The 26,203-nt window shown below is 42.0% G+C and overlaps 1 protein-coding gene across 1 annotated transcript in view; it reads right to left on the minus strand.

Annotated features, from left to right (window-relative positions):
* Positions 1-26,203, minus strand: part of LOC139609845 (syntaxin-1B) — a 55,472-nt gene that overhangs the window by 18,961 nt on the left and 10,308 nt on the right. The window contains exons 2-3 of the mRNA XM_071464845.1: positions 8,564-8,638; positions 6,050-6,149 (exon numbers count right to left, since the gene is read on the minus strand). Of these exons, the coding sequence (XP_071320946.1) occupies positions 6,050-6,149; positions 8,564-8,638 (175 nt within the window). The remainder of the gene's footprint in view (positions 1-6,049; positions 6,150-8,563; positions 8,639-26,203) is intronic.

Raw genomic sequence — 26,203 nt, forward strand, 5'->3', positions numbered from 1 at the left:
TGCTCACTACAACTCCCATCATGCATTATTCAGGCAGAAACACTGGGATGCATTTTGTATGATGGTCCGCTGGCAGCAGAGAGCGAGCTGACACAGAGCTGAGGAGGAGACGTGTTTTTACCTGGAGGAAGAAAAAGAGTCTGAAGGTCGACTCAGATTAAGATGAAGTTTCTACACAGCAGAGATCAGTAACAGTAACACAGCAGATGTTACTGTTCTCTACACAGCAGAGATCCTCTGTGTGTTTATCATGGTGGTGAATCATCTCCACTTCATTTTGATTCATCATCTCACTGCGTCTCATCTTTGAATTCTATCTCAGCTCTTCTCAATGTATTTTGTTGTGTTTCTCACCTCAGTTCATCTTCAGTCATTTAACCTCATATCTCATTTAAACAGTCTGGATCATAAAGAAGGTCTTAACTTTGTTATGAACCTTTTCATATCTAATCACCTGATTGATCACAGATATGAACCAATGATGCAACATTGGAATATCAGCATTAAAACAGAGAACAAATAGAAAGGGGGAGGAAAAATTCAATATTAGATGCACCATTAAAAAAACCATCAACAGTGTTGAACGTGAGGATGAACTAAAAATGTTTCATACAAGACCCAACTTCAAGAGGTTGTAATGATAATGTAATAAACTAATATAAGTCTCCTCTGCTCTGATCTCTCTTCATGTTCCATCTTGTTTCATTAAACTTCTCTATGGAAACAAATCTGTCTGAAATTTAAAAGCCTGTGAATTTCTTTTAGCATGAACATGAATCATAATCATTTCACTGTTATTTTTCAATGTTCACATATTCAGAATGAAAAATTCAACATTAGTCCAACATCCGTCACGTGACCAGTGGAGTGTTACATGATTGGCAGGGTTGATTTTTTTTTTACTCTGAATTTTTAACTTAAATTTTGGGATTGTACATATTACCTGCCTTTTTATACCTCCTTTAATTTTAATTTTGTGCTCTCTTTAGGTTTTTATTTATTTTATTTAATTACCATTGTTTGCACCAAGGGAGTAGCGCTCAGATTTCGTTGTACTATGTATAATGACAATAAAGGCGATTCTGATTCTGATTCTGATTAAATTTAGCCGATTGAATTTGAGCAACTTGAATATGTGGCCTCTGACTCCAAGTTTTTAAAGCTGGAATTTTTAATTCTGAATTTGTGATCATTGAAAAATAAAAGTGAAATTAGTGAGAAAAAAAGATTCTTCTGTCAATGCAAAAAAAACATTTGTCTCTTTCCTAATAATAAAGTATAGAATTAATTAAAATACAAATCTTCTCTGGAAAATGCTCCATGAATTCTTCTCCAGTGTTACAGAACATCACCTTTGTTCATTTAATCTAACATGAGCACATCTCCTCTAATCTCATCAGTTTCTATCTCTTCTGTCCAGTTTCAGGACATTCCACTGTCTGAAGTTTAATCTCATTTAATCTGAATCGACTGCAGCTCGTTTCTATTTCTTTCTTTTTTCTGTGTTTTCTAACTTCCTCTCGTTTCGTTTCATGTACCTAAGAAATAATCTTATTTCAGATTCATATACTGGTTCATCACGTCTTTGGTTTTGGTTACAGCAGAGAGAAGAGACAGACAGACGTCACTCACATGTCCTCAGTGGTTAACCTCCTCGTCTCCTCTGAGGTTTACTTCACTTCATGCAGGTTAAACACTTCAACATAAGAGCAGGAGAGACTTCACAGGCAGCATGCAACAGAGGGAAGAAGCAAGAGGAGGAAGAGGAGGACCGGGTGAAGGAGAGAAAGATTAAAGGTGGCAAAAGGGACGAATCAGAGGAATAAGGACAAAAACAAAGATAAAGAAAAGGTAAAGAAAGAAAGGAAAAGGAAAAAAGGATGGAAAAGAAAAAAAAGAAAAAATAATCATCATCTGGCATGCAACAAGAGAACAGAAAACATCAGCATGCAGATACATCAAATCAAATCCTGACAGCATGCAGAACAAACTGTACGAACAGGTGTCAAATGATGTGGAATTCACCTGAACACTGACTCAGTCTGTTTAAATGTCAGATATCTGTCATCTGCAGAGAGTAAACTCCTCTGTGTGTCAGTCTGATGTCATCAGTATTCCTCTTATTGCTGATATTTTCGACTCCAGAATCATTTTCCTCCATTTCCTCCACGTTGCATCATTAATTCCACCTTCATGTGGTCCCAGACTGCTGCTGTGTGCTCATAGAGGTCAGTGTACTTCAGGTCACTTTAACTAAACTTCAGTGTAGTTCACTTAATGTGATGCAGAAACCAGAGTGCACCACATCGTCCATTAAAGGAGCAGTCCCCTCAACATGTTTAGATCAGTGTGGTTTCCTCCTCAGTTACAGACTCACTGCAGATGTTGGACGAGCAGGTCATAAATTCCTATTTTCAGAATAAGTTGGGCTAAACACCATCAGTTTGTATTTTACTGCTGTTTTACATGTTGCAGGAGTTTTATGCAAAAGAGTTTGATGCAACTTGAAGTGATCTTTGTCTTTAAAGCTCCATCCAGTCTAAAGGTAGATGTCCATGTGTTTGTGATTATAAAGCAGGTCTAGGTTCTATATTAATACTGTGAAAGTATCAAAGCCTCAGTCCACAGAGAAATGCACACAGCCTGTATTCAGACACTGAGCCTTAAAACCAGCCATCAGGACTTCTGGAACTTTGTGATGTCACAACAAAGCAGTCACCAACCTCAGCCCCGCCCACCTGGACCCACCATCCAACCTTGCAGGATTTGGTTGTGTTGGGAGTGTTTACCTGAAATCTGCTATATTTTTATTAGATCACTCAGAAAACAGTTGTTGTTGTCCTGTTGTTCAGATAAAAGACTGGAGAATTTTTTTTTTTTTTGGCCTTTTTAATGCCTTTATTGGATAGGTCAGTGAGAGAGTGACAGGAAAGACACGGAGAGAGAGGGAATGACGTGCAGCAAAGGGCCGCAGGTCGGACTCGAACCCAGGGCCGCTGCGGGTAGGGCTAAGCCTTAATGGTATGTGCTCTACCAGGTGAGCCACCAAGGCGCCCAACACTGGAGAAGTTTTATAAAGTATTTGGTCTCATTTTCTGGATTTGTTTTTCAGTAGAGACAATTTTAAAACAGGAAGATTCTCAGCTGAGTTCTGAAGGTGTGTCTTTATTCTAAGATTATGCTCATTTAATTGCAATGGACATCAGAGATGATATCGTCTGCAGGGTAAGTCACACTGAATATAAAAATATGTGCTGTTGCATTCAAATCTGAGTTATGATTGTGAAAAGTGGTGTGATGTTTTATTCAAATTGTATCAATCACAGTCAAAGAGTTGCAATGTAAAGTGAACGAGTCTTGTTGACAATAAAAAAGTCGCCCTCAGCGAAGCTGAACGCCTGAGGCCTCTGGCTCCTCGCAAATCTGTTGAAAAACCAGTTTTGAAGCCAGAGTTTTTACAGTGCAGTGTTTTTGACAGCACAGACTTGGCTTCAGGCTTCGGCGGTGACATTGAGTCATTGTTGCTGAGTCACAGTGTGTCGGGGTCAGGGTGAACGCAGCGCAGCTCTCTGAGCCTCCCTCTCTCAAACAGGAGAGACTTTTATTTTTCCCTCATGTGTCAGGAGGACGACTGAAACGACTCAGTGGACGTTTGCCAACAGACTCATCAGAGGCACAGACGGTGAGCTGCAGCCTCATCAGTGAGCAGTTAACAGGATTAGATTTCACTCTGAGGTTCAGGGTCGAGTTACTAAAGGTTACTGACACAATATTCAACACTTCATGTCTGTATTTATGGCCTGAAAGTGTCCAATACGCCACTGATCATCTACTACAACCTAAACCTCACACACCACAGCGTCATCTACATCTATATCCGTCACTGCTCCCCGTCCCCACCCGGCATCACCACAGAGGTCAGACTGTTAAGGGGCTATCTGTCGGGTTTCTCTGCTGCTGGTCGTGGTTTCGTCACTTGACAAGAGCTTCAGCCATCATTGTGTTTAAAAGACCAGGGGTTATAACACGTCCCCTGAGCTGCTACGTCTTCAGGACAGACTGGAGGCCACAGTAGCTCGCTATCGTACGAGACGGGCCATTGCTAGCTGGTTAGCATGCTAACTTCAGTAGATGAAAAGGCATGGTAGAGACATGAGTTACCACTGGTGTTTATCTCCACCTCTGGAGACAGATGTTGGTGAGTAGAGGATGAAGTTTGACACTGAACTCACAACGTTTCTTCTAGACTGGTGAGTAAACAGCTGCTAATGCTAACGTTATGCTATGTATTATGCTATATAACAATAGTTAAACTTACAAATAGCTCCTTTAAAGGTGTTTCCAGGTATATTTTTGTACTATCAGCAACCATGAGGACTTGTGCCTCTGTGGTACAGAGTGAGTGCTTATCTGCAGAGCACCAAGGTGAAGCTGTTCACCTTGGTGCTGTGTTGGAGGAGAGCTGTTTCTCTTTGAGCTGTTCTTCCTGCAAAATCTAATCCACTAAACACAGTGTGGAATGTGTCCATATCAAAACGATTAGTACTACATTTATTGAAGAATAGCAGCACTAATGAAGATCTGCTAACTCTGTGATAAACACATTAAATGTACCATTGTTAATTTAGTGACATCTGTCTGAAAGCTAAATCCATCATATCATATCCAGATCATCCTCTCACAGCAGGAAATGTTTGGTCTGTATCAGCAGTAACTGAACACAGCTCTGATACGACTGAGTGACCAATAGACTTGGCCTGTTAGAAAAAGTAATGAGAGCTGAGCTCAGCCTGGGTTTGTTCACACTGAGCTGGACTACAGTTTGGTATCAGGACCACAGGTGACCTATGATTGTCTCCTCCCCTCAGTCATTCATCTGGTCGAATCATCAACCTCAGGTCTGAAACGTGAAGCATCAACAGTAAAAGCTGCAGTTCCTCTAACGACCACTAGAGTCTGGCTCCAGCAGTGAGTCAGTCCCCAGAGACTCCCATGTTCAAATGTCCAACTTTACAGCAGAAAGAAACATGTTTACAGCCTGGTACAGAAACTGTTCTGGTCTCTAGAGATCATTTCCTCCTTCATGACACCTGTACGGCTGAATTTATACAACTCACCTGTTTACATTTTATTAAGGACTAAAGTGATGGAGAATTGAGGGCGTGGCCTCTTTGAGTGACAGGTCAAAGTCTCAGTTCCACATACGCCCCACCTCTTTGTCCATTTTTGGATTAGCTGGGAGTTAGAGGGCGGGGACAGACGCAGCCAAGGTGGCAATGGTGGAGCAGCTCACTCTGAGCTTCAGAAACCTAAGGGTGATGTCACAGAGGCTCCGCCCATCTTTATTTGCAGTCTGTGGTCTGTGCTGGACCAGAGAGAAACTCTGTGTTCAGCTCTCAGTAACTTCCACCTGAATCTCTGTGGTTTATTTTCCTGTCTGTGTTTTCACTCATCAGCCTCCACATTCCTGTTCTCCACAGACAGAGTTAGTGACTCACAGTCAGATCTTCTGCTTCTGTCTCCAGATAAAAAACTGTGTTAGAAAATATCTGGTTCTTTGATAATAAAATGAGTCAAAGGTAGAAGATGCCTGTGGACATGAAAACTGAAGAACAGAAGTTAACTACAACTCCCAAGGAGCATGTCAGCAAGAAACATCCAATCACCAATCTGAAAACCCTGTTCTATGAGCTGCTAACAGCAGCTTGAAACTAGAGATTATGTGTTGAGGGGTTTCAGCAGCTGTGGGGACTTTTCATTCTCAACTGTAATAACAACAAGGTTTGAATTTTGTACCATTTTGATTCCTGCCTCTGACTGGCTTCTTCTCCATAGCAACATCACCCAAGGCTCATGGGTAATGTAGTATTTAGGCCATCCACTGAAAAATGATAACAACTGAACCATGAAGTCGATGAGATGCAGCTGAGATCTTCAGTTGGCTGTTGAGGGTTAATTCAGTGATGATGCACTTTTTTTCTTTTTGCTGCATTTTGTTTGTTTATATATGTGTTTATGTACAGTGTGTGTGTGTGTGTGTGAGCCTTACTTTCGTCAGGGTTGGGTGCGGCCAGGATGGCGCTGTGCTGCTTCTTGACCTGCTCCACATCCTCTGACAGCTTTTCTATGCAGCCTCTGATCTCCTCAACCTGAACACACACACAAAGTATTGACAAAACATACATTACAGTGATGCCATCGCACTCACACAACAACAACAACAACAACAACAACACAGTAACCAGTGTTTAATGTCACAATCCAACACATCTCTTCAAATGAACACGATTTAAAACAGAAAACTCAACAATTTTAAAATAACATGATAATAGAAATAATCACATCTGTTTATGCACAATATTTATAATGTAATGAAAATAATAAGATCTTCTACCAGTTCTACCAGTAAAATGACACATGAAAAAGACCAAACCCACTAAACCATGATAAATAAAAAACAAAAAGAATATGGAAATGAATAAAGATAACACACACACACAGATGATTGATCAGCTCTGAAGCTTTGCCTTCAGGTGGAGATCAACACTAACTCTGTGTGTGTGTGTGTGTCAGTCGATGTGTATCACCCGAGGAGGATAATCCACCTTCCACAGTCTACTGCAAGGTCACTGCTCTCCCACGCCACATACACACTCACACACTCTTACACACACACACACACACACACACACACACACACACACACACTCACACACTCAGACACTCACACACACACTCACACACACTCTCTCACACACACTCACACACACTCACACACACACACACACTCACACACACACACACACACACACACACACACTCACACACACACACACACACACACACACACACACTTGTCCCTTTTAATAACCCGGCCCTGCTCCTCACCAAAGGGAAAACATCACTACTCTTTATAAACATCCTCACTTCCTCTAATCCCATTTGAGATGATTGATGTGCTCCCTGAACCTAAATACATAAGATCATTAAAAACCTATTGATTTACACAAACCTCAACCAAAACACTCATTATATTCTGTACATGTCCATTCATTCATTTGTTCGGTTATTGTCTCCACTGTATGTGTCAGCACAGCTGGAATCGTGTTCAGTTTGTATGTTAAAATACATATTTTCCCATAGCTGGGTCAACATGTATGAAATGATGCTTTCTGCCTCCTGTTTACATTCTTTAAGAGACATTTGAATGTTGGTGCGGATCAGGGTCAGAACTCCATGTTTAACATTTGTTTTGTGGCAACAATCAGAGCTGTAACTGAGGACAACAAGGTAATTGATAATATTGCTAGAAAATTGAGGAGAAGTGAAATATACACTGGCACACATATTACACATGATGAGTTTTGTGAGGCAGGTTGTTGGACAAAATTTGCTAATTAATGAAATTCTACCTAAAGGAACTTGGTAATCCAACAGAATTAGGGTGTATTGTAACTGGCCTCAAATCATAATGTAAGGAGACAAAATTAACAGGAAATATATTTCAACATGTAAAGAGATAGAATGTGAAACTTTGGAATTTTTTGAGGTGGGATTCTGCAGTGGGGAATTTGCACTTATGACCTCAGTATTTGTGAAATACTTGCTGTACCCATAATGTGTGTTTGTTCACATATTACTGTCCTCATAATGTATATTAACATGTTACTGTCCCCATAATGTTTGTTCACAGGTTACTGTCCCCATAATATATATTAGCAGGTTATTGTCCCCACAATGTTTGTTAACATGTTACTGTCCCCATAATATTTGTTAACAGGTTATTGTCCCCTTAATGTATATTAATAGGTTACTGTCCTCATGTTTGTTCACAGTTCACAATAATCTGATCCTGTTTCCTGTGTCTAGTTCTTTAGACAAAAACTGTTTAGTTTCACTTTGTTTATTTGTATCCCTGTAGCTTTATGAAACAGAAGTTCCCTCTGAAGATCAGGATGATTTAGATCTGTTTCAGCCTGAAGTGTGAATTTTTTATAAGATCTCCACTAGTCAGGGGGAAAAAAGTCTGAGAAAATCTTTGCTGGTTTTCTTTTTGCTCTGTGGTCCAGTATATCCCAACTGTTTTGGATGGTGACCTATGACCCCACCTCACGACTGCCAGTTTAACCAATGATTAATTCATTTGATTTTTTTTTTCTTCCTGGAAAATTGTTATAATTTTTATCTAAATTTTTACAGCTGTTTTCCAGTCCTGAAAAACTGGTCTACATTTTTTCAGGTTCTCCAGGAAATGTTGGGAATCTGCTCTGGAAGCAGAGATGATCCTGAATGCTCAGGCCTGCCAAGACCTAGATACTGACGTCACAGTACAATGTTCCCCAAAGCAACAGAGAAAGGTTCGACTTTCAACCAAAACCAAATAAAATTTAATTCACTGTAGAGAAAGTTTTTACATGATGGTAAAAATTCTCATCACATTTCATGATTGTGATGTTAAATGAACCCTGAGGTCATTAAAATCTCCTAAGCTCCAGAGGCAAACAGAGAAATGACCTCAGTGACCTCATCCACATGCACCTGATTGTGAGTTGCTGTGTCTCACCTGTTCGAAGAACTCATCCATGAAGTGGTCCCTGTCGACCTGCACCACCTCCTCATCATCATCGCTGTCCTTAGCCTGCAGACAGACACAGAGGGAATTATGTAACGTGACGTACCGCTCGGTCGTTTCTGCTTCAGCTCTGCAGCAGCGTCACTGTTTGATGGATGAAGTGTAAAACGTAAAAAGTGTTAAATATATTCTCAAGAAATACAAACAACCACTTCAGCAGCTTCACAGAGAGTCAGTTTCAGAAATAATTTACTAAACTTTGACTGAGTTTCAACATTTCACCTGATATCATGGTTTGATAGTAAATGACGGCGAAGCTAAGTGACCCGCAGCCACAAACAAACCAAACCAGTCAGTTTCATTATTTCCCGCGGTGGAAACAACTGACAGAAAATTCATGGTAATTGTTTTGACATGTAAAAAGAAAATGAGACGATCAAATCAGATGTATTGATAATGAAAGCAACTGTTGGCTGCAGCCTCACAGTTCTGCTGTGATGGATTAATACGACCTCACACTGGACACTGATGAAACACATCTTTACCTCACACAAGCTCAGTCTAACGTTTTGACACAAGATGGAGGATGGAGGACCTGATGTAGCTTTTCTACTTCAGCTGAGACATTTTCAGACAAATGTGTGATGAATTAAATCAATAGCGTGGAGTAAACTGGGGTTTGTGGCCCCTGAGCAGCCTCCTGCTTTGTCCAGTTGTTGATCCAAATAATAAAAAATTTAAAAATTAAATATCAGCCAAAATATGTTTAAAAAGTATTTTATTCCAAGAACAGTGAAAACTCTGAGACATAATTCTGCTCCACTGGATTTTATCTGATGTCTGAGACAGAGACAGAAAGACAGACAGATAGAGAGACAGAGACAGACAGGCAGACAGAGAGACAGACAGAGAGAGAGACAGAGACAGACAGGCAGACAGAGACAGGCAGAGAGAGAGACAGAGAGAGAGACAGACAGAGAGACAGAGACAGACAGGCAGAGAGAGAGACAGACAGAGAGACAGAGGCAGAGAGAGAGAGAGACAGAGATACAGACAGAGAGACAGAGACAGACAGGCAGAGAGAGAGACAGAGACAGACAGGCAGAGAGAGAGACAGAGACAGACAAGCAGAGAGAGAGAGAGAGACAGAGACAGACAGAGATACAGACAGAGATACAGAGACAGACAGGCAGAGAGAGAGAGAGACAGAGATACAGAGACAGACAGGCAGAGAGAGAGACAGAGACAGACAGGCAGAGAGACAGAGAGAGAGACAGACAGAGAGACAGAGACAGACAGGCAGAGAGAGAGAGAGAGAGAGATACAGAGACAGACAGAGATACAGAGACAGACAGGCAGAGAGAGAGACAGAGACAGACAGGCAGAGAGAGAGACAGAGACAGAGACAGAGAGAGAGACAGAGATACAGAGACAGACAGGCAGAGAGAGAGAGAGACAGAGATACAGAGACAGACAGGCAGAGAGAGAGACAGAGACAGACAGGCAGAGAGACAGAGAGAGAGACAGACAGAGATACAGAGACAGACAGGCAGAGAGAGAGACAGAGACAGACAGGCAGAGAGACAGAGAGAGAGACAGACAGAGATACAGAGACAGACAGGCAGAGAGAGAGACAGAGACAGACAGGCAGAGAGAGAGACAGAGACAGAGACAGACAGAGAGACAGAGACAGACAGGCAGAGAGAGAGACAGTGACAGCCAGGCAGAGAGAGAGAGAGAGACAGAGACAGAGAGAGAGACAGAGACAGAGACAGACAGAGAGACAGAGACAGCCAGGCAGAGAGAGAGACAGAGACAGAGACAGAGAGAGAGACAGAGATACAGAGACAGACAGGCAGAGAGAGAGAGAGACAGAGATACAGAGACAGACAGGCAGAGAGAGAGACAGAGACAGACAGGCAGAGAGACAGAGAGAGAGACAGACAGAGATACAGAGACAGACAGGCAGAGAGAGAGACAGAGACAGACAGGCAGAGAGACAGAGAGAGAGACAGACAGAGATACAGAGACAGACAGGCAGAGAGAGAGACAGAGACAGAGACAGACAGAGAGACAGAGACAGACAGGTCAGCAGGTGAGACAGACTAAAGTGATCACTCAGTGAACAGTTACACTGATTGGATTTCTGTTAACGTTAATAGAGTCAAGCCTGTACAGTGTGTGTGTGTGTGTGTGTGTGTGTGTGTGTGTGTGTGTGTGTGTGTGTGTGTAACTGATATGTTGATTACAGATAATGAAAAGCTCGTCAGTATCGACTGTTTCTAACTGTCCAGTTTAATACACTGAACCATATCTACTGGTTTCAACAGGCTGTGGACAGACAGGTCTGGAACCTCTCAGTCCAGTTTTGTTTCCGGGGGGGCGTTATCAATCAAGACCTACAACCAATCAGAGCAACGAAACGCGTGGCGTAGTGACCAGTGGGCCGGTTGGTTTTAACAAACAGACCTCCACATCAGCGGCGGCCATCTTAGTTATTCACAAAAATGCTTCAGTGTTGCTCCTCTGTCAGTCATCGTATCGAACCCGCCCCATTATACATAAATGATTGTGATTGGCCGCCCCGTTTCAGAAGAGAGGATCTGAGCCAATCAGAAGAGAGGATCTGAGGCTGGGTTATTGAAAGCACAAACTTTTTGAAGCAACTGAAACGTTTGACAAAAAAGGGGCACAACACTGAACCGACAACAACAGGGAGCAAAGGATCATGGGCATTGTAGTCCAACTCTGCAGTCACAGCAACATCCAAGTCCAGTTTGAACTCAAACGTTTCTACTTTTATTTGAAACTTTTATTGGAGAAACAAGCACAAATTGACCTGGTCAGTTTAATCCACAGTGATAAAATAATGTCAGTCATTATAACTTCATGTCACTGTGACTCCGCCCCCTCTGTGTGTGTCAACGTCTGCAGATCTGAGATCAGATCAGATCAGATCAATACTAACAGAAATAGCAGCTATCAGCCTCCTCTGTCCTGCTACTGTGGTTTACTCTGACACACACACATACACACACACACTGCAGACTAAATCAGCAGGTTGTAGCTCGAGATAGTTGCATAAGAAGACTCTGGATGTGAACCTGGACTCTGGTGTGGACCTGGACTCTGGATGTGAACCTGGACTCTGGTGTGGACCTGGACTCTGGTGTGGACCTGGACTCTGGATGTGAACCTGGACTCTGGTGTGGACCTGGACTCTGGATGTGAACCTGGACTCTGGTGTGGACCTGGACTCTGGATGTGAACCTGGACTCTGGTGTGGACCTGGACTCTGGATGTGAACCTGGTCTCTGGTGTGGACTTTGACTCTGGATGTGAACCTGGTCTCTGGATGTGGACCTGGACTCTGGATGTGGACCTGGACTCTGGTGTGAACCTGGTCTCTGGTGTGAACCTGGACTCTGGTGTGAACCTGGTCTCTGGTGTGGACCTGGACTCTGGATGTGGACCTGGACTCTGGATGTGAACCTGGACTCTGGATGTGAACCTGGACTCTGGATGTGGACCTGGACTCTGGATGTGAACCTGGACTCTGGATGTGAACCTAACACCAATGTGAACTCATTGCTGTTAATATATGTGTCACTTCATTCGTTCAAAAAATGTGGCGGCCTCCCGGCGGTGGTTTCCTAGGAGACGGGGAGTGGTCTCAGGCTGCATCAAACCCCAACAACCTCCATAACTGTGTCCCTGAGAGGTCAAACCCAGAAACAGTCCTGCAGCTGCTGGATGTTGTTTGTTGAACAGAAAATCAAATGAGATGAAGAAACACAATTTATATACTTTATTAAAATAAAGTTGGTCATAAACTGCACCCAGGTCCTGCTCAGGTGTCTCCACCTGGATCTGCTGTCTCCCACAGAGACTGATGGCAGCTTCCTCCACCCATCCTGCCAACAAACCCACTGTGTGTGTGTGTGTGTGTGTGTGTGTGTGTGTGTGTGTGTGTGTGTGTGATGCTAATAATGTCAGTGAGCTGCATGCTCACAGTCCTGACACTAATCTACAACATGATGCCAAAGACCAGAGGCCAGAACATTCCACCATCCACACACACACACACACACACACACACACACTGGGACAGGAGAAACATGGCAGATATGACAGTGGATGTTTGACTGTAACAGAGTCTGTCAGGGTCTAACTAAGGGTTAAAAGGGTTTAGCAGAATCCAATAAGAGTCTAATGGCAACTAACTGGGTGTAACAGGGTCATACAGAGTCTAAATAAGGTCTAACAGGGTCTAACAGGGTCTAACAGGGTTCTATATGGACCTTACTGGGTTTAAGGGGACTGAACAATGGTCCTCAGTCAAGAACTAGGGTTCAGGGACTAGATCAGGTCTTATAGGAGCTAAGTAAGGTTGAACAGGGTCTTCCTGGGTCCATCAGGGTCTAACAGGGTTCCTCTGGTCCAATGATAGTCAAACTAATACATCAGGACTCAACAATGATCTAACAGGGTCTAATGAGGGTCTAGAAGCATCTACCCAGGTCTTAAAAGCTTTAACAGAGTCCAGATGGGTCTAACTGAGTCTGACAAGGGTCTGACAGCATCTACCTAGATCTACTGATCAAACTGGATCGAACAGGGTCTGACTAAGAGGGTCCAGCCGGTCTCATACGGTCTAAAGGGTCCTGCAGTCAGCTGCCAGCCTCTGGGGGTCAGATAAACAGCAGTGCTGTATCTCAGACACAGACACACACGTCTGTTCTCAGCTGATAAGACCTGGAACAAAGACTCACCTGTCCACCAATCAGCTGCTGCCGTCAACACAACGTCCTCAGGAAAACACACATCTCCACTGTCTCTGTAAACACTGTAACTCCATCAGTCTAAACAGCTGTTGTTTCCCTCCTCTTTTTACAGTGTAGCCTCCATCACAGCCACAAAACAAACACACAAACTAATGACAAAACACAATGGGACTGAACTATAAATCAAACAAAACACACGACAACAATTAGTCCACATCTAACATGAGCCAGATCCAGCTCCGTGTTTTCAGATCTGCTCAAACTGAATAAATTATAAATGAACAACTTCACTGTCTGTAAGTTCATCTTGATCTTATTCTTCAACAATCAAAACTACATGAAAACAATAAGTTTAATTGAATAGATTCTTTCATTCATCCACCACATTTTCATTTTAAAGCTGCTGTTCTGTGTTTTTTATAATAACAATGTATGAAATGAATCTGTGGTGGTGATGAACTGACAGAGAATAATCAGCTGAATCTATTCCTGAAAGATATTTGTTTGTATTTTCAGAGTCTGTTAAAGACCAGGGCTAATTTGTTAGCATGCTAACTCCAGTAGAAAAATACAACAGATAAAAAATAGAAGCAAAACAAGAGTTAAAAATGACATTGTTGTCCACAGCTGAAAACAGCTGTTGGTAAAGGATGAAGTTTGATGCAGAACTCACAACGTTTCTTCTCGACTGGTGAGTAAACAGCTGCTAATGCTAACGTTAGCTATGTAGCAATAGCAAAACTTAAATATAGCTCCTTCAAATATCATGAGATGAAGACAACAAGCTCGTCATCGTTTCATCAGGTGGAACAGACTCAGTGTATTTGCTGTAGTAACCGGTCTGAAGTACAAATACCTGCCGCCCACATTACCCACAATGCAAGTGCATGCCTACTACTGTGTGTCTGTCAGATGTTTTACAGCGTAGAGTCTCAGCGACGGTCGGTCCTGCAGATGGTTTGTTATTCCTGATCCCCCACGGCAAAAAACACTCCACATCAGTGAAACTGGGTCGCTCTACTTCTTCACTTCACAGCGAGAAAAAAAAAAACGACAACAGAAAAATGAAAATAATCTCAGGCTGCTGTGGAAGTAATGAGTTCATTCATCCTTCAGTGTCTGTGATGATCCATGAATGACTAAAAGTGACCTTTAAGAAAAAAGAGATGATGTCTGTGAGCAGATTAATGATCACTGAACACCTGCTGCTCTGACCTCTGACCTCTCTCCTCCCTGTGATTGGCTCCTCACTGTATTGACAATTGATTATTTGTATCTGATGGTTCTCCCTGCACGAGGAGGTTCAACCTCCAACAAAACAGAAAACAAGGAAGGAAGGAAGAAGGATGCAGCAGTTACACAACTGATGAGGACACAGGAAATAGACTGAGCCCATACTGTCACCTTCACAGTATCTACACACTCAGCGTCACACTCCTACAGCACGGCTTGACTCATGGCTACAAAAAGTAAAAAAACACTCTCCGTCCTTGTCCTGCCTCCCATATTACCCATGATGCAATTTGACCAGGGTAGGTGTGTTATGCTAACAGCAGATGAAGTAGCCCGTAGGTACAGGATACGTACGGTGTCCTCAGTCTGAAGTAAACACACAGACGAACACGAGGATGTGAAACGATGCATCTGTAGGTCAAAGGTTACAAACGTCTTTGCTGTTGTGGTTTAGTTTTGAGGAAGCGTGAACCCCTGCACGTGTCCAGGAGGAGCAGAGAGGTCTGTCAGCTGCACATATACAGGTGATATATTATAGCTCGTCTGTTTTTGTTGAGAGCTCCTCCTCCTTCAGGTGGGGTCAAGTGGGACGTCCTACGGGAGCCCCCGAGGGACACAAAACATTAAAAGCCCATCAGACGAGCAGTGATGTGGTGCAGAGCTGATTAAAGATTTATCAAGTGATGACATGCAGCTGTGTCTCCCTGTCTCTCTCTGTCCTGTATTCAGTGTAAATCTGCCTGAGCAGAAACCCGTCGCTCATTTCCTGCTCGTCCAGGTACGACACCTGCTTACATCAGCAAACACCTCAGCCAATCAGAAGCTCACTTCATATCGCTTTTGAAATACTCCGCACTGTGCAGTCGGGGAGCTGTATGAGGTGTGGACCTGGTCAGAAGAAGCCCTGCAGACGCAGCACAGGGCCAGGGTTGATGGTTTGATTCCCGTCAGGTTCATTTCCTGCAGCCGAGCTGTAACCGAACGTCAGCAGCAGGTTTTTATGGCTCTTTGAGGCAGAATATTTCAGCCCTCCTCAATTATTAATCAAACTTCTTCCATTTCCTTCAGACTTCAGCCCATCAACCTCTGACCTTTGACCTTTCACAGGCCTGTCAGCATCAAACAAGCTCATTTGTTGATCCAAGAAAAAAAACATGTTCCTGTTTCACTCAAAGTAAAAAACTAACAGACGTTAAAATGTGGGTTCAACTCAAAACAACAACTTTAAAGATAGGTAATGAAATCGTGTTTCTAACGTTCGTATAGGCGACACCATCTGAAACACTACAGTCCTCCAGAATCAGGTGTTCACCCTCCGGTGAGTCCAGTGCAGGTTCTGAACTGGTTTAAAGACCCAGTTCAGTTAAATGATAAATGTGTTTTTATGACATTTGGGTGAACTGACACTTTCTTCTTCCTCAGTTTTAGTGTAATAAAGACGACGGGCCAGACTAATACCTGAACACTGTTACATAACAGCAGAGGATGAGACACTCCTCATCCAACCATCTGGACGAGTTAGAAAGAGACACTGATGAGGAGGAGGAGGAGGAGGAGGAGGAGGAGGATGAAATAATATATTATACATACATACTCAGTGTATTTACAGTGTTTCCTACTGGGGAAGAGCAGGAGAGTAAAACGTACAACACTGAAAACATTTGTAAATAAATAAATAAAATTAAAATAAAATGTTGAATAACAAATAATTTCTACTTTATCTTTGTTACTAAACACTGAAAAACAGTGGAGGAGGAGGAAGAGGAGGAGGAGGAGGAGGAGGGGGGGGGGGGTCAATGAAAGACAGAAGGAGGTGTCTTTGTTTGTACCTGCTGTTAACACGTCTGTAATAAATCAACCTGTGTGTTTACAGTCAGTAAACATGCCACACATGTGAATACAGCAACACACACACAAACACACACACACACACACACACACACACACACACACACCATGTGATCATCTGTTGATTATTGATCTGATCAATAAGGCCAGTGTGAATCAGCTGGTTGGATTTTAATGTTTTCAGTGGAGAGAGCTGGAGTGATGATGATGATGATGATGATGATGATGATGTTTCGGGGCTGCACTCATTACTGTGTAGACCAACAACATTGTGTTATATATATATATCCCACTCTTCAGAGATGTGTTCTATTGGACGGCTGTGATTGGCTGCTTTAACTTCACAGACTGAGCAACACAGCAGATCTGATGTGAACTGACACCACTCACTGAATCTGTGGCCCCGTCTAATTCCTGGAGTCTTTTTGGAAACAAATGAGGTCACGAGGTCAGAGGAGGTGAGAGATGATGAAGCTACGACGAGTCATCCTCACAGTCAGGAAGAGAAGATCTGAACAATTAAGTCTGACATGAATGATCAGATTTTCACACGAACACACAGAGGCCTGAGCTGTACCTGGATGACGTCGTGCTAATAATGTTCTTCATATTGAATTTGTAAATGTGAGAACACACGTGTGTGTGTCTATGATCAAATTAATCTGATTAATGTAAGAGACTGAACACTGGAGCCCTGCAGCAGGATGGGGGGAGGAAGAGAAGAAGAAGAATAAAAAGAGTGAAGGATGAAGGAAATGGGAGGAAGGAGATGAAGATGAGTGAGAGGAAGACTGAGACTGAAGCTGGGAGGAGAGAGAGAGAGAGATGGTGGCTGAGGTGGGGGAGGGGAGAAGGAAAAGATGTAGGAGAGAGGAGAGAGGAGAGAGGGGGGATGGGTGATGATAGAGAGAGCAGTACTTACAGGATGGGGGAGGGAGAGAGAGAGAGGACAGTATTCTGCTGCTGCACTGTAAAAATAACTGTTGTTAAAATAAACTCTCCAACTACAAGAAATGAATGTAAATAAAAACAACAGCCAAGCTCTTATATTTATATATTTATATAACTATTTGGGTGTGTGATGCAGCACATCATGATCTGTGGAGTAAACTGAGAAAATAAAATATGAATATGATAGAGTCACATTTTATATAATTCATATGGAGAGAACATCTTCATGAGCCCAGTAGACATCTGGTATTTTACCACTGGACAGTCTGACAGAAGAAAACATCTGTTTTTCATTTTGTTTTCTCTTTTTACTGAGAAATAAATGACAAAAAAAAATTGATTTAGTGAGAATCAGGGTTCATTAGAATTTTCGTTTCTCTGCTTTTCAGTCCAGAATCTGTTATTCTACAGAAATGTACATAAACTATAAAAAGATTGTTGATGTTGTTTCCTTTGGTTTTGTATGTGTCTCTGCAGGATGTTGATTTATTGCACCATCAGAGCTGATGAGGATGATGATGATGATGATGATGAAGAGCAGGGTTGCTCCATCATTGTCGTTTTTACAGTGAATTAAATAAGTGAATATTGGAGCCGTCTGCAGCCATTTGTCTGTTTTATTGTGTTTATTTATTTTTTTTTGTTTTTTTCGACCCAGCACTTGCCCTGTTTTTTTTTATCGAGTTTATAAATCAGCTGTTTGCCATAACACAGAAACAAAAAAATCATTATTTATTTGCTCTGAACTGGTTTTAATCCGACCTGTAAAATGCACCATTCAGTGTTTCTACTGATGTTTATTTATCTCCATCGGCCAATAAGAAGTCTTTAGTCCCTCAAGGGTCAATTTTGGGTCCTGTTTTATTTTCCTTCTTCATACGACATTATTCAGCTTTATGGCATCTCATGGACAACAATAGATTCAGATACCAAAGTAAAAGTACCACAATTTCAACTCTAACTCTTCAAAGTAAAGGTCCTGCATGAATAATCAAAGTAAAACAAGTATTTGCAAATTGTGTTTGAGTAAATGTATTTTCCACCTGCCAATAAAGCATCACACTGTATTGGGCTGTCAGGACTGTTCAGCTCAGTGAATCTCAACCTGAGGGACGAGCCCCCCAAGGGGTCTGAAGATACGTCTGAAGGTCAAAAATGGTTAAAGAGAAAATTAATTATGTTTTTGTTTGTTTTGTGTGTCCATTATTTATTTATTCATATCTTTATTTTCATAAAGATAAAATATATATGAATTCCTTCATTTTAAAGAGTCACAAGCTGAAATCACTGAACCAGAGGATGAGGATCAGGTTCAGGACAAACCAGGAAAAAATACATGAAAATGGTTGTTTTAAAATTTAAAAGTGTGTTTTTTACAGTGTAATTCAGGCTGTGGGTCTGCAGGTTAAATCTGTTGCCACCTCCATCTGAATCTCATCACATGGGCAAGCCATCCATCCATCTCTTCCTTCTCTCTTTTCTTTCCTGTCTTTCAAAATATCTCTTTGCCCTATTCTTTCATTTTTGTTCTCTTCTTTCCCTAGTGTCCTTTCCTTCCCATTCCTCTCTCCCTCATTTCTTACCTTTTTCTTTCCTTGTTTTATTTCCTCTCCTTTCCTTTTTATTCTCTATTTTTTCCTTCACATCCTGTTTATGTTTTTCTTCCCTACATGTCCCATCTTTCTGTTTCTTTTCTTCTATTTTTTATTCCGTCCTTTTTTATTCTTTCCTTCCTTCGTGTCCTTCCTATTCTTTTCCTTTCCTGTCTTTTTTTTACCCCCCCCATGTCATGCAGACTTAAATCAGGACGTTGACCTCAGGTGTCAGAGTATGTTCTGATGCCAGCAGAGAATGTGTGTGTGTGTGTGTTTGCATGCATGGATACACACAGTGTGTGTGTCTATGATAAACCATGCCAGCAGCGAGCTGTGTTACCCACAATCCACTGGGACCTCTGGCTCTACCCAGAGTCCATCTGTGCTCTCTGTGACCGGTCGCTGCAGCTCAAACCTTCATCAGTCAGATTCTCACTTTCTCTCCATAATGAAGCTCTTACATGTGAACATGACACCATTTAACCAACACTCAGATGTCAGAGCCTCTTATGAGCACGTGAACGCACCAGAAGTCATTAACGTCCATGTTTTTGTTTGGGGATGATTATGAAATATTTACATATTTCACAAGAGAAATATCTGAAACATCTGTGAGAAGATTTTCTACATGTGACATTCAAGTCTAATTTCAGCCATTTAAACCAGTGACTGTATAAAAAGATGGATGACATCACAGAGTGGAGCCTGTACATCTCCATCGCCCCCTGGCGGCTGGCTGCAGTATTGTTCATAAACCCCACCCCCATGTTAGCAGATGAGACATATTGATATTGATGATAGGTTTGGTTTTAAATAGTCATGATTGACAGCTGTGATTGGGTTGAGTGGGTGTATGGGCGGGACCTTGATGCCGTGGCTCCACCCCCTGATAAATACTGTGAAGACTCCACCTCCAAATGATGTCATCATGCATGGCAGTGACAGTAACAGTGGCTCATGTTCATCTTCAATCATCAGAACAAATGATCAACAACTGTGTCAGAAAATATCTAGTTGAGGATGGTGGAAACAACTACGATTCCCAGGGTGCATTTCACTAACAAACAGCCAATCACTGGGCTTCATGTTCATACATGCTGATTACACCCTGACAGTTTAAATGATTCAGGATCAGTTTAGGATGAAATCAGGAAGTGTGGTGATGCTGAGTTTGCAGCTGAGGCCCATGGGTAATGTAGTGCTTAGTACCAGCTCAAGACCAAGCTACACAGGGAGAGTAGAAATAGAGGAGACAGACAGAGGAGTCAGAGTGACATCAAACCATCCTGACACACACACACACACACACACAGTCTGTCTTCTTTCTTTATTTCTCTGGGTCTATAAATAAACGGTCAGACTGCTGTCGACTGTTGTTGTCTGCTGAGGAGACGCCAGAGGGACAAACAGAGGAAATAAAGAGACAGAGGAGAAAAGAAAGAAAGGAAGAAGGGGAGGAATGAGGGAAGGAATAGAGGAAGGACAAGGGCTTTTATGGGGTCTGGTAATGGACAGATGAGGAGGGAGGGGTTGATGGAGGTGAGGGGGAGGAGGAGAGAGAAGGTGGATTGAAAAGACGAGAGGAGGGAGGACAAGGCGGACATTTAGAGGAGATGAAGGGGAAGCAGACAGATGGAGGGAAAAGAAAAGGAGGCAGGACAGTAGAGGATTTGACTTCCTGTTGGCTCCTGGCTCACATGATGTGATCAAAGCGTTTCATCCTGCTGTTATGGATCAGATCTGGATCATCAACAGACTCATTTCAGGTCTGTGATGCTCAGTATTCGTCTTTTGCAGTGATGGTGTCTCTGCTCTGACTGATCCTCATACACCTCCATTATAAAAGAGACATCTGTAAAAACCTCCACCTACAAACAGGCTCACTTAGTCTCTTTGTTTTATCAATTTTTAATCTGTGGAGGTTTTATGTTTATAAAACTTTCCCAGAGCCTTGATGCCTTTGCACATGTGCAGTGGAGCGAACCAGGAAAGCTCGAAAACCTTTGTAGTTCATACGCTCAACGAGCAATTTTCATTCAAGCGACTGGGTGGCAGCTCTGAGTCCGATCTCCAGCTCTGATAATATCATCCTGGACTGTCCACCACATCTCCTCACATCCCAGCGCCGTCCCATCAGCCCCATCAGCCCCCGGAGGCATCTGATTGGTCCAGACTCAGGACACTTAATCTGCTGACTAATGCTGAAAACTCATCACTGACATATTATCACCTTATTCTGTATAATGTGTTAATGTGTGCATCATGTTATGTTCCTGTCTGATGTTTGATGAGTCAGTGACCAGGTAACTGCAGTGCAGGTAAATGTGTGACTTTAACTTGATTGGTTTAAAATGGTTGTCATGTAGTAGCAGAGAGAAGCCTGTGGACGTTACAAGGTTTTCATCCGACAGCTACAGTATGCTGCTACGAGGACACACACGCACACACACACACACACAGACACACACAAACTCTCTCTCTCAGGCCGCCTCCCAGCCGCCACTCGACTAAAAGAAGAAGATTATCTATTGATTCCATGACTCATTGCATCCTGGGAAAACAGTGAGATTACCCAGAGTGCCTCTGTGCAGCCGGGACCTTCATCTCACGGCTGCACTGAGAGGGGGGGTCATTGTTTTCACTGCCGAGTGAAAACAATAACCAATAAGTTCTATTGTTGATTAGTTTGAGCAGGTTTTGTTTAGATTCTGTGGCCGTGTGAAATGTGTAAACTGTTTAATTTTGTCAAATATTGTTGAATAACTAAACGACACAGGGGCCGAAATGGGGGCCAACAGCTCACTCTTTACCCTCGGGCCCATTAGCAGGTTAATCCAGACCAGGACTCATTGTTTTATGGCAGTGGAGATTCTTACGACCATGTATTTTTTTTAAGTTATTTTTTTTTGGCCTTTTAGTGCCTTTATTGGATAGGTCAGTGGGAGAGAGGGGATGACATGTAGCAAGGGGCCGCGGGTCGGATTCGAACCCAGGGCCGCTGCCTTAATGGTATGCGCTCTATCAGGTGAGCCACCAAGGCGCCCCCCAAAAAATCACCTTTTAATGAACTAACTGAACGAACAGCTGTGTCTGAAGGTGGAGCTCAGAGCTCAGACCAGCACACGACAGGAGGAGTTCCTCAAGGCTCCATCCTGGGTCCTCTGCCACTTAACTTTTAATTATCCAACATTTCCTCATGTTTTTATCCTTTTCATTTCTCTTTAAAATGGCTTTCATCCTTTACATTTGTGTTTTCACGTAAGTTAAACGTTTCTAAAAAGAGAAAATCAACACAATAAAACCACAACAATCACAAACCTAAAAACCACCAGGAGAAGAAATCACCCTCTGCGTTTGGGTTGTTCCTAAAACATCTGTTAGATCCCTCCAGCAGCACATCTGACTCAGCTTCAATAAAGTATTGATCAGGTATTGACGTATCACACCAATAAGAATCAGGAAAGTGCGACACAATCAGGGCTACTCCACTGAGTATTGATTGTTGGAAGTGATTGATTTGAAGCCATGAATCTGTTCAGATTGCAGTATTTAGTCTGATAAATGTTCTGAGATCACAAATATCTTTTTTTATGATTTCAAGTGAAAATATTTGTTTGAAATTCGATCAGAGAAAATAACATTTCATTGTAAACAGACAGATTCTCATAAACTGAACATTAATTCAGTGCTGCTTTAATGACATGTTGCTTTATTTTCCAAAACTTTTGGAGGAGGGTTAAAGTATCTGATTGTCCACCATCTTCCACAGAGGATCAACAGTGTTAAAACAGTTCATCCTCAGGGGAACACGAACGTCTGAACCAGATTTCATCAACATCATCCAACAGCTGTTGAGATGTTTCAGTAAAAACACATCTGAACCTCAGGGTGGTGCTGGAGGGAAAATCAGTCGGACTAATCCTCTGGGGAACATCAGTGTTTCTCAGCCAGGCTGCACCAACACACAAACACACCAGTGAATAACTTCACACAACAGTCACCAACAAAAGAACAACTTCAACCAGACTGGACTAAACTCAGGGAGGACGGTGTCTCCTCTGCTGCCACACCGGGATGATGAGGCTGCTGTCTCTGTCTCAGCGTTAACATGGCTGTGTTACATTCATCCATCTGAGCCTCACTAACTGGGTCACCTGATTTCCACTCCATTAACTCATTCATACTCTTCACTCCTTCATTTCTCCAGCCTCCGTCTGACATCATGTAAAAAGATCCATCTGAACATTTTTTATTTTAACAGGTTTTAAAAATAGCCACTGCTCTGTCAGACTATAACTATAAATCTGACTTTAGCCTCAGGTGGGACCGCCCACCTAATTAACATATGGACACATAAATACATAATAAAAATAAATAAATACAGAAATAGTATTTCTGATTACTATTTCTTTTATTTTGCATTTATTTATGTATTTAATTATCTATTTATGTATGAAGGAGGAGAGGAGATGTAAAACTACACTGAGATGGTTTTTGGTTCCTAAAACCACAAATATATGTTCTGATGGAGATCAACACTTCAGATAAAACACAGGAGAAGTTAAAATAAGGACCTTTAACTTTATAAAAATAAAAAAGTAAATAGATAAATAAAATGAAAATGAATAAATATAAAAATTAATAAAACGAGTAACAAAGATTTAAGACAAAAACATTGTAAATATATAAATACTGTGTAAATGTACTAATAATTATGAAATTAAATTATAACAATAAAAAAGACATTAAAGGATAGAAAAAACAAACATGTTGGACTTGGCATTTCTTGGATTTCTACTCATGTTGAGATGGTTCTGAAAATTGCTGATAAAGCTGGTAACACTTTATAAAACAGTGATTTTTACAGTGTAATCTTGTGACTGGTTTCTGGCGCTTAAATGCAGACACAGTGGAAGAAAACAGGACTTTGAGGATTTTAGAGGGAAGGAGAAATAAATTCAACCTGAAGTGTAAACGGTGTTAACAGCTCTGATATTCAGCAGGACCTGGACCTGGATACATGCTTCATAAAACTAAATGACACTGAACACATCACTGCAGCAGTTAAACATCTGCAGCGTAAAATATGAATTCACAGCCTCACTTTGTATCGTTATGACTGAACAAAGCAGAATGTGACTGTTATTGGAAGAAAACATCCTTCAGGATCAATTTCCTGTGTTCCTGAAACATTCAGCCGTCCTGATTCCACTTTCTGTCCCCCAGAGACAGGTAACGTGTTACTGTGTGTGTGTGTGTGTGTGTGTGTGTGTACTTGTACTTGCTACATAGCAAGTACCAAAAAAAGTATTTTACTAACAGAGTGAGGACATTTTGGGAAAGTGAGGACATTTTGGCCGGTCCTCACTTTTTGAGACACCTTCAAATCACATGTTGAGGGTTAAGACTTGGTTTTAGAGTTATGGTTAGAATTAGGTTTAGGTTAAGGTTAGGGTCAGGGTCAGGGTTAGGCACTCAGTTGTGATGGTTAAGGTTAGGGTAAGGGGCTAGGGAATGCATTATGTCAATGAGTGTCCTCACAAAGATAGAAGTACAAGTATGTGTGTGTGTGTGTGTGTGTGTGAGAGTTTGTGTGCAGGTGATAGTGACCCAAATCTGATTTTTCTCTCATACTTGACACAGATCTGATTTCCATTAATGACAATGTGAACAGAAAGAAATGACACTTAAATTGTTGCCTCTTTTCATTGGTGCAGTATGACCTCAGTGTGACCTCAGTGTGAACTCCTGGGAATTCATGCGGTGACCTGCCCTGATTCTCAGCCAATAGGGAAGAGCCATGGACTGAGCTGCTGCTCTATTGTATTTGAACATTTTAATAATAATAATCAGTTTCCTCTGACTTGTTTTCTGTCTGTGGCTCTATAACCTACATTACCCATAGCTGTTGCTATGGAGACGAATCCACTCAGAGCTGAAATCAGTCAAGTTTTCAAAAACAAGTCGTTCAAAACGAGTCAAGTCAAGTCAAGACTCGAAGTCATTCAGACGAGGTCCAAATAAAGATCTGAACCATTAAAACAAGTCTCCGTCCCGAGTCACTGGAAACACGTCCAGGTCAAGACGAAGTCCAGGTCCAGTCATGACCTTCTGAACAACAAGCTGAAGTTTTGAGTCACTTGAAGCAGATCAAGTCTCACATCACGTTTACGTCTCGACCAGTTCAGGTCCCGCATCATTCAGAACAGAACAAAGTCCTGGTTCAGTCGAGGTGTCCAGGTCTGCAGAGACCTTCTTCTGACGGTGCTTTTATTTTGTAGGCAGAACTTCTGCTTAAATAAAGAGGGTAACTGAATACTTCCTCCTCCAGTCACCAGAACTGAAGTAAACAACCTCGAGTCTTGTTGCTTTATTTCCTTCAGAGTCATGTTTTTCTTTGAACTGTCAGTATGAGGTCATGGTAGCACACCGTTCGGCTTCCTGTCGGGGATTCGCTACAGGAATCTATTTAAAGGAAGGACATGCTCAGGCCGAGGGAGGTGAGGCAGAGTTAGTGCTACTTAGTTCAGCCATCTACCAACCTTTTAATGCCTTAATTCAATTCAATAACTTCCTGTAATGACTGTGGCCCAGGACCATTTCTACTGCATTTCCTCCTCTGGATCTAATACTGAACCACAGCAGAGCAGCTGTCTCTGCTGCCGAAGTGATCTTAAGCAAGACACCAAACATTCCCCTTCTCTCTCAGTGACTCTGCACAGGAGCCAACGAGTCCTGATTTAGGTCATATATTGATATTTACACCAACTGCAGTAAGATAAATCCCAGAAATAACCTGACCAATCACAGGTGCGATCCAGATTTAAAAAGTATGATAAATGACCTGATTCCTACAGTAAAGGTCCCATTCATGTTCTCACAGACAGTGTTGACATGAATCATTAGTTCAAAAGATGAACAACTGTGTTAGAAACTGTATTTTATAGAGCATCAACCTGTCGACAGGTGTCAGTGGAGAACAATTCATTCTTTCTTTCATTATCCACAACATATGTCCTTTTAGGGTTGTGGGGGGGCTGGAGCCAATCCCAGCTGACATTGGACAAGGGCAGGATTCACCATGGACAGGTCACCAGTCTGTCACAGGCAGAGGCAGAGTGGGGCACTTACAGGGCAAATTACAGAATCTGCCTCCTCTCCTTTAGCAGCTAGCTACATTAGCCAAATTTAATATCATGAGCTAGCAGCTTTCAGTAGAG

This window comes from Trachinotus anak, unplaced genomic scaffold (assembly GCF_046630095.1).
Source record: "Trachinotus anak isolate AG129_WGS33_773 ecotype Australia unplaced genomic scaffold, CSIRO_AGI_Tana_v1 ptg000003l, whole genome shotgun sequence".
NCBI classification, from domain to species: domain Eukaryota; kingdom Metazoa; phylum Chordata; class Actinopteri; order Carangiformes; family Carangidae; genus Trachinotus; species Trachinotus anak.